General features: G+C 33.5%; 1 protein-coding gene across 1 annotated transcript in view; it reads left to right on the forward strand.

Annotated features, from left to right (window-relative positions):
* The window catches only part of ITGB8 (integrin subunit beta 8), an 83,075-nt gene extending 78,130 nt beyond the window's left edge, over positions 1-4,945 (forward strand). The window contains exon 14 of the mRNA XM_007089073.3: positions 63-4,945. Coding sequence (XP_007089135.1) covers positions 63-185 — 123 coding nt within the window. The 3' untranslated portion in view covers positions 186-4,945. The remainder of the gene's footprint in view (positions 1-62) is intronic.
* The last annotated feature ends 5,642 nt before the right edge of the window (positions 4,946-10,587 follow it).

The raw sequence follows: 10,587 nt of genomic DNA on the forward strand, positions 1-10,587 counted from the left end.
TGTCACTGTCCACTTCCAATATTTAGGCTGTTAATTAACGATAGTATTTTTTCTCCATCAAGGACAAGTTGATTCTGCAAAGCGTTTGCACAAGAGCAGTAACCTACCGACGTGAGAAACCTGAAGAAATAAAAATGGATATCAGCAAATTAAATGCTCATGAAACTTTCAGGTGCAACTTCTAAAGAGATAAAAAGTACTTTATGGGAAACTGGATTTTTAATAATTGCTCCTAGAAAATATACTGTTAGAAGTCACAGGAGGAGACAAACTGTTCTAGATCATGCTGGTTGCTGGTTGTCCACTTGAATGAAGACTGACAAGCATCCTCATCATCATGTGACTCACATCGCTGCTGAATTTTTCAGAGAAAAATGTGTCTTACTACTGTTTGAGACTAGTGTCATTGTAGCACTTTACTGTAATATATAACTTATTTAGATCAGCATAGAATGTAGATCATCTGAAGAGCACTGATTACACTTTACAGGTACCTGCCATTCCTGTGCTTCCCAGAGACAGACAATGCTGTGAGATAGTTTGGGCACTGTGTCACTACAAGGGTACAGTAATCCCTCCACCGAACATGTGGATGAAAAAAATAACAGGCAGTTATAGTACTGTTGCCAAACACTTCTACAACTGGCAGTGACTAGACAAGAACATCTAGATGAATAAATGGTTAGTGTTTCACTCATTCAAGAGGTTAATAGATAAAACCTTAATCTTGAGGGAAACTTCTTTCGAAACTGTGTAGTGTTATGCATCTGTTTATGTTTTCTGCTTTTTACAAGATACTAATCCCAACATTCTCTCCTCTTTGCCTTCATGTTTTTTCTTTCTTACAGGATAAGTTTATATTATGTCACAGATGACTGGATTAAATAAGTGCTAAGTTACTACTGCCATAAAAACCTAATAATACAATGTCACTTTATTAGAATACTGATGTTTTAAAAGCTGAATGTTTAATAAGGGACACTGTAAAGTCACATCAAAATCAGAACAGCTTCGTTGTGTGCAGACGTGGAGTCTTATATCTTCTTACCTGATAAACTGGATGTTCCACCATTTCATTTGTCTAATCATCAGGTTGAAGTTCACAAGGTATTTAGAAACTCTGCCTCAAGCAAAGTACCACATTTTTTAGTGCGCTCTCTCAGATATTAAATCCAAGTAGATATGAGCATTTTTCAAATTAAAAGCTATAGTAAGCTCTATTCTTTTTTGCATTTCAGTACAGCCTAAGAGATTCTGTCCCTGAATCACCTCAACCCTACTCACCAGAATTTTAAAGGTATACAGTGGGAGGAGGATAGACAATAGCTTAGAAGTAAGCTAATTCATCCTCTTAGTTAGTCAGGGAACTGAGGCTCACAAAGTTTAAATGATTTCTTAAAAAACACCCAAGTGATTAAGTGGCAGCATTTGAAGAGAAATTCTATCTTCGGATTGCCAGGCTAGTGTTCGTTGCACAATATCATGCTACCTCTTGAATCTTTAAAATATTTGATTGGCAAGTATTTTTAAATGTGATTTACTGAAGTCTTAAGTATATGAGCATGAGAAAATTTCAAAGGAAAGCAGAAAAGAGTAATTCAAACAATTCCACGACTGGCTTGTAATCTTTCTTGCTAATCAGCTTCTAAGAGAATTCAGCATGGCCTAAGTACAGGGAAGTCCATTCAAACGACAGCCTGTGAGTTGTGTAGTGCTCAGCCTGAGAGCTTGATATAGAGGCCATCAGCTTTTGTCTTCCCCAGTGGAAACTTCTTCACAATTACCATATCCCTACAGACTCATTTGGTCTGATTTTATTGGCTAGAAGTCCAATAGTCCTGTGTGTAGTACAGAGCTTTGCCTATGAGAACAAAGGAATTTATTTAAAATGCTTTCTTATAATTAACTTCCCAAATTTGCTGTCTTCAAGCACTGGAAGAAATGCCAGGATATTTGCATTTTAATGAGACTAACTCCCACCCCTTATTTTACCACAAAGAGGATTTAAAAACATGTAAGTGTTCTGGAGCAAACACAGCAGTCCCATTAAATGTCCCCTCCAGCCACGCAATTATGATGCTAAGTTGAACTGTATTTCCTTCCCCAAATGAAATTGGGGACATTGACATAATTCAGTACTGTGACTCACTTGTGTGAGATACCAAGGATAACATAAAAATCGTATTTTGCAGCCTGCCTGTCACACATAGCATCCATTTTAAAAAGAAAAAATATGGATACACTATAGCTCCCCAAAAGGAAAAAGTGGAAATTATCCATTTATTAAAATGCCAACAATTTTAAAAATTAACATTATAATGTTCATAAACTAATCTCCATGTAGAATGAGTTATCCAAAAGAGCATAATAAAATGAAACCCTTAAAAACCGAGGGTTTCTGTTTTTATGCTGTCACTAGTTTGCACTAATATAATGGACCAACGCTGTTATAGGAAAAGACAGACTTCCTCATAGGCAGTTCAAGGCTTGATGATGATTGTAGTTATGCTTGTGATGTCTTGTGCTTTCTTTTTTTACTTAAAGACCTAATTCTTAAAGATTTTAGAGCTTATATTTTACTTGAATAATGGATATTTTCCTATAAAATGGCTTTGAGAAGAGAATTAATATTTGACTAGTTAGAATTAATTAAAAGGTAAGGGAAAACAGGGTATGCTTAGATTAAATAATTTATGTAAATAGAGCCTATTTTCAACTAATACGACCATAGGAACCTTTTGAGATTCATGATATTAAACAAGTAATGAAATTTTAAATAATTAACAAAGAACTTGAACACTTTTGGTACGACAGCATTTTTGTGCCCTAAAGTATGTAATGATTTAGACATGTGCCATATATACACTACAATATAACTGTATGCATTTTGTTTCTCTGGGGACATCTTTACACCACAGTGTACATGGATTTCTAAACATTTGAAACCTTTTTTTGAAACTTGTTAGTATGTATGAAGTCATAGACATTCTCTGAAAGACTCAAAAATTCACCAAAAATCTGATTATGTACTGAATGTTCAATACAGCTTTGATTTATAAGGATAAAAAGGAAATCTAAGGTTATCAGAATAGATTTATTTGGAGGCAAATTTTTCAAAACTCAAAATTAGTGGGTGAAAAAGATGCAAAACTTCACCAAAGAATAAATTCCAGATTAAAAAAAAACATATACTTAATTCCACTAACGATATTCTTGTATATGACAATAGGTATCCATGAGACACTGAAATATGATCATGATGAACTATGAAAATTTTTCTCCATAGAATTATATTCCTTCTGGTACCTGGTATAGTTAAATTATACTCAATGACTTTTCCTTCCTTTCCTTACTCCTAGTTTTCCTACTCACTTTTCCTAAGAGCTTGCCTAAAACTCCAAGCTCAATAAGGCTAATCATGAAAAATAACTGAATGTAATGATATAATGAAGTTCTTCATTTCCAAAAATCTCTTAATGATTTCAAAATTCATTATGCACCTGAGCCAACACACACCCATTAAAATTAAGAATTTAAAATTTTCACAACCATTTGAGCTTCTTTCAGGTCTAAAGGATTTGAGATCTAGATCTTTTAATATAAGTATCAAGTGAAATATAGCTAGTTGGGAGTTCAATCATGTGCACATTGTATTCTGTTTTATATACTCTTAACATTTAACTTATGATGATCCTTATTTATATTGACCTTATGAACTCCAATTCATGCAATGTAAACTGAGATATATTTTCAGAGAAATATAGAATTAGCATTCTTTCAGATAATTTCCTTTTTCTTTTATAATTACTCTATGGCAATTTTTTTATGGGTAACTGATTATACATATTCGTATTTCATTGATTCTAAGATTTCTACTTTTTCAATTCGCATCTCTAAAATGGTGATTATATCTTATAATCATTGGCATCTTAGATGCAGTGTTTAAAGTTGTTCTTATATAACATTACACTAATTCATCTTTAAATGTTCATGGGGATAGGGACATTCCTTTTCTTATAAATATTTCAGAACCAATTTATGGTAACATGTGAAGCCAATTTTCAGGACAACTGAATCACATACAACTCATCATGGAGCCTATCTGATTATGAGCTCAGATCCTGCAAACCTTTAGGTTGTAAAAGCTCTTTCATCTTCCTATTTATACTTTATGCTACTGGTTACGACTTCAGCATACCTACCTTAACTAATAAGAATGGGTGGGTTTCTCCCAATTTTGCTAACAATTTTTTAATCTCTCTATGCCTTTCTAAAGAATACTTTCATATGATCATCTCAGTTTTAAACAGAATTAACTGGAAAATACATGAAACCATTGTAATTAGATTTTGTAGTATCTTGTATGTCTGATGTCAATAACAAAAGAAAAATATGATACAACCAATCAGTACTGTAGGAAAAAAACAAACTGTCCCCTCAAGTCCTCCTACAATTTTATTCTTTCTCATTTCTGCTCTTTGGTTTGATTTTTTCTTTGGCTCTGATAAATTTACCTTCAAGCCCATGTAATGACTGTCATTAAACTGCATATTTAAGTTATTTGAATTATGTAAAACAATTGTTCAGCTATCTGGGCAGCTGTTAATGAAACACCTGAGAGTAATAACACTACTCTTTTATCTACCTGCATACTTTCCTGCATAAAATCTATCTTCATAAGCTAACTCTATTATTCAGATTTCCAACCTCTATGGCCTACTTCAGTTAAAATTATTTAACCCAACAATAAAAAAAAAAAACCCTGCAGTTATCAAGGATGGAAAATGTGTGATTTATGTAAAGAACATTTACTAACTTTACACTATACCACAGATAAATGTGATTTTGATAAGAATTCTCCACAATAACAAAATTTATGGTACATAAATTTTATTAAGAATATTGAATATGAAATATTTTAATTCTAAATTGTAAGAAAATATAAATTTGCACATAATATAGAAATTCATTTTATGTATATTTAATACAACTTTAAAAACTATTTTACATTTACCAGCTACTTCATTAAAGTTTTTTAAAACCTCTGCAAAAATAAAATTTAGAAATGTTTTTAAATTATCAGTAATAAAACCTTATTTGTCTCGTTTAACAAATCCCACCTTTGTAAAAAAAAAATAATATAGAGTGTATTTTTAAATTAAAATATTTGAATATAAAATAGCTCTTAAGAAAAACAAATTCTCATTAAACAAATTTCTTATTATTTCTGGCTTTAAATTATACATAAAGTTAAATTGCCTTAAATGACACAGAAAATTGGGAAATATGATAATTTCACAAAATATACTATGAAACTGTTCATGTAATTCTAATTGACTACTAACTTCTGTTTTATGTATTTATTAAAGAGCTGACACTGTAGTTTGTTGTGAGATGTTTATTTTTCTAACAGAGCTTATAACAGTTATGACCAGGCATTTAATTAATGCATCATTCTGTTTAATATAGATATTAATCAATGTGAAATTTTATGTTTTAAAATAAAAATGTAAAGATCTAAGAATGCACAAAATGCTTCTTTGTTTACCATTGTGTGTTACATGACCCTTGGAGCTGCCAGACAATAGCATTCTCACATGAGGAAATGTAGTAACATCCATACATTGTCATTGGTAGAGGACATTACATAATTCCAAAAAGCTACTTGAAGAAAGTTGTAAAGCCGATGATACTGAAAGATGTAGGGCCATCCAAATTTCTCTATTCCCTTTTGATAGCTGCTCAGCCAACAGTGGAAGTAGAAAGAATATCCAAATTATAAAGAACTGAAAAATTAGCTAAAAGATAAATCAGGCTTTCTTTACTAGCCAGAGACTTCTACCATCACTTTGATACAAATGTAACATGTTCATAAATTTCAGTCACACATTCTGGAGAGCCATATTTAACAACTGAAATTTATGGAATACCCTTGTGTGTTTGTGATTGTGATTGTTGTGTTGTGATCTGAGGGCCGAGAGTAAAGCACATGAGGGGACAAGTTAAAAGTTAAATAAGACATGTAGACAGATTGCCTGTCATTAGGAATTTTAATAGTTTGAAGGAAAATGTATATGTAGCACATCTATAAGTAGAAGTTGCACTAGAAAGATCAGATGGAAGCTATAAGTAGGTCCCACAAGGACTTTATTTTTGAGGATACATCCCAGTTGGGTTTGGGACTAGTCTTTCAGTCTCAGAATCATGATTTTGTTATGAGTGCCATTTGGTCCCATTTTTTCCCTTCTATCTTCGATAATAGGACCTGAGTTTCAGTAGAGCACACAGCTAAGACTGAACTACCTAGACTCCTTTGCAGCTAAATGTGTTACAGGACTAAATGATGCCAGTGAAACGTGCAACTCTGGATCTCACTTCCTCTTTCCCTCTTTTTATTGTCTGGATCTCACTTCCTCTTTTCCTCTTTTTGTTGTCTGAAACAACTGGAGCAGCTGTCTTAGCAAAGGAAGCCCTATACTTAAATTGTCAGAGCGGCCCCTTCAATCATCTGCTCACCTCAAGACTGACACCTGGTGGGGAAACAATCTTTATAGCTAAACCACTGTATTAGATGTTCTAGCAGATAATCTGCACTCTAACAATGTATGCTTTATATAATTGTTTCACTGATTATTCAGCAATACTAATACCACTTCCCTCAATTTTTCAAATAAGAAAAACAAGGCACGGAGATATTAAGGACTTTGTATACATACACACAGCCAGCAAGTTACCAAGGCAGAATTCATACCCAGATCTGTTTTACGCTCCATAAATGACTGATCATGTTTTGTGAGGACAGATTTTACTAGTTTAATTAGCTTTACTAATTTATTTCTCCATACCACTCCCAAATGTGCAATAAATTAAGTTGGAGAGTTAATGTATGTGCAAAAGTACTACACAGGAAGGAGTGAATAGGCTTTAAAAACGAAAAAAAAAATTTTGGTAATGTACTCAGATGCTGGAGCTAAACTGGAGCAGGTCTATAGAAGAGAGCATTTGGCCTAGACTTTGAAGAAAAGATGAGTGTAGACATGCAGAAAGGCAATGTCACGGAGAGTTAGGGGAATGGTAAAGCAGACAAGACTGGGAATTCCATGTAATACCACTGAAATCTTGTTGAGATACAACATTAGATAATGAAAGGCAGTAGCCTACAGGTGCTAAGTTATGGAGAACTTGATTCCCAGGGTTAGAAGTTTGAATTTGGGGTAGGGAAAAGCAAGCTCTAAAGCTTAAGAAGAGTGATGTTGTCGGAACTATATATAGCTTGGCATATACTTATATAAAACAAATATATTTTTTAAATTAAGCATTAATTTCATATCCTTTAATACTAAATGTCAATATTCAATTCTATTAATGTTGAATCACTATGTTGTACACCTGAAACTAATGTAACATGTGTCAACTATACTCAATTAAAAGTTTCTTTTTAAGTATTATTAAGTATTAATGGTATTAAATGCTTTTTATACCAAATTTAAATATTATTTAGTACTAATATAAAAAAATTGGAAGTATACAAAATCAGGAAAAAAAATATTAATTCTAACTTCCTAACATCAATCACTTTCACATCTAAGCATATTTTCATTTCATTTTTCTCTGTACTTTTATCACTTCTATTGTGCAGATAATGCATATTTATTATAAAACATCCAAAAACACCTAGACACTACAACTTAAATAAATATTTCTCTGGTCTGACCACCCAGCATTAAACATTGCCATATATTTTCCAGACAGATATACGTGTTCGTACCTAAGACAGAAATATGCTACGGACAGACTAGTATAAAAATACTTTTGTTCAAAGCATTTCAAGTATTTTTCCATGTCAATATTTTAACAATCATTTTAATAAGTGTATGTTATCCCATCCATAAATGTGCCACTATCTCTTATATGCACTGAGTAAAGAATGAGCAGGATATAATACCAAGTATAAAATCTTGGTTAAAAACTTCAGTATTCAACAAGAGGAGATTGGTTAAATAAGTTGCTTTTGAATGGGTGAGATCTACATATTTATAATGGCAGAGAAGAAGGAACCAATGTAGAGAGAAATGTTTATGTTGGGAAGGTTTGAATTGGTCTAGGGTATAATAGGGAAGCATTTCAAACTGTGACAAAGAGGAGTCAGTGAAACGAGCTTAAAAATTTTTTAAGAAGTAAAAATCTAGAGAAAAGTACAAAGGGAGTTGAATATGAGCTACTATTGCAAAGAATATTTGAGAGAATTTGGAGACTGGCTAGATAATCAGTGATAAGAAAAGAAGTTAGTCGAAGAGAATTCCAATGCCAACTCTGAAAGTCACTACAGACTTCTATCCAAATTGGATAAACCTTCCAATCTGGTCTCACAGACCACATTGTTCTTGCCAATTCATGACTTTTAGACTAAATTCTAACTTCATCAAAATATTTGGCCAGACGAAACTAAAGCTGTGAATATTTAAACCATGTCAATGATCATGTTTTCAAAATCATCAAAATAGGCCTAACTGCAAGATAGACAGGATTTCCTTAAAAATCCTTAAAAATTTGATCAGAATTAGAAGTAATGGTAGGCTGCACAAGAAAAATAAATGATACCTTGGCTTTCAACTTGGCAGTCCTTTAGCTCTTATTTGGACTGGTGCATTATTTAGTGCTTAGGACCTGGTACTGTTTAGACTTCTTCCAGTGAATTGCTTTAAGCTTCAAAAAATATCCTCAGACTATAGTAGTGAGAGGAAAACACTTACTTCCTTTATTGGGCTTTGTCATATTCTGTGCTGTTTTTTTCATTGTTATGACTACAAACTACACTCTCACCATCATTAAGGTCACGAAAGATCATTATCCACATAAGAAAACCTTAATTTGACATTAGCAACAATTATTTTTTCCATTTCCCCCTATTAATTATAATCTATAAGTCCATGGTTCTCAAAGGGCAGTCCCCAGACCAGCAGCATCAATGTCACATGAAAACTTACTAGAAACTCCAAATATTCTGAACCAGAAACTTGGAATGGGGCCCACTGATCTGTGTTTTAACCTGCTCTCTAACTAATTCTAATGTGTGCCAAAGTTTAAGAACCATTTCCATAAAGAGTGAAAACTAGCATCAACAGACCATAAGCTATGGGTTATGCTTACTAATCAGTACCTGATAATCAATATTCAGTACAGGCACTCAGTAAATAACTGCTGAGAGAGTCAATGATGTTCTGTTTTCTCTGAGCCCCTGAGACATGTCCCTGAGAAAAACCTGTACTCAAAATTTCCCTGTCATTTGTTATAGTTAAAATCAAAGTAATAAAATGATTGTCTTGCATGTTATTTTTAAAAATAAGGTTGACTTCAATTACTTTTTATAGGAAACCTAACATCTCCAGTGCATGTAGAGGCCCACATTAAATATTTTGATTATCTATAGCCAGTTCTCATTTTTCTGTCACTGAAAACCTCTCTGTTTTTTTCCAAAAACTAAATGCATTTATATTTGTGTGCATTGTAAACAGTGGAGGATCTCCATCATTACCCAAATTAACAGGGGAATTCCTAACATGGCCTTTGGAATTCCATCCTGGTCAGAGGACTCAATCAAATCTTCTCTTCACACCCTCATCCCCACCAAAGTATACAACGTATCTCCTTCTTCTCTGTTTAGTGACACAAGTATCCAGGTCTATTTGTTGTATTCAGGAAATACAAGGAGGACGGCCACACCAAGGACAGCTAGGCACAGCATCCCTTCTATTCTATTCCCTGGTCATTGGAGTAGAAAATGCTTATGTTCCCTCTTACTTTGAGGAATCACATCTATTTACTCTTCTCTCAGGTCTAATTCACTTCTTTCTCCCTTGCCCTAGACCTAGTGTAGCAGGATTCTCACACAGAGAGTCATGACATCGAGGCTTTTCTTCTAGGAAGCAACTTAATTCATGCAGCACTGCTCAGTTGGGTTTGTACCCGAAAAACAGAGCCTGGAATGTCATGTGACATAGTTTTTTAAACACGTTTTCTGTTTCTTTGTTTCCCATATACGGTAACACACAAACATGCCATCTGATTAAGTGTCTCTTGTTACAAGGTTGTGAGGGATGTTGTCAAGTACATGTATAGCCAAGTTGCCTTGAGGTTTTATTTTGTTTTGTTTTTTCTCTCCTTAGGGAGGGAACCCTACCACTCTAGGTTTATATTCTCTTGAAAAAAAAGTAGATCTATGGACATGTATCCACATTTGTCTCTAGTCCACTAAATTTTGCACTTGTTTTGGTAGTATTTCTGCTTTTGTGTGGGCTTGAAAAGGGGAAAACAATGCTTATATTGCCAATGAATAGCAAAATGGAAAAGAAATACATATGTATGTGTATTTAACAGACAGACCCAAAATAAAATAAAAAATGGTACTGAAAATTGGTTCTGGGACTCTGGATCCTTTGAGCCATGGAAAATATAGAGAGGGCAGAGATGGTAGGGATAAAAAGATCGGTTAAAAAGATTTTTTTTTACAGATCTCTGCTTTGAGTCTCTATTTCACCTCTCTCCAGGGATAGGGTAAAACATATTCCCTCTAACTGCCAGCCTAGT

This window comes from Panthera tigris, chromosome A2 (assembly GCF_018350195.1).
Source record: "Panthera tigris isolate Pti1 chromosome A2, P.tigris_Pti1_mat1.1, whole genome shotgun sequence".
Taxonomy (NCBI): Eukaryota; Metazoa; Chordata; class Mammalia; order Carnivora; family Felidae; genus Panthera; species Panthera tigris.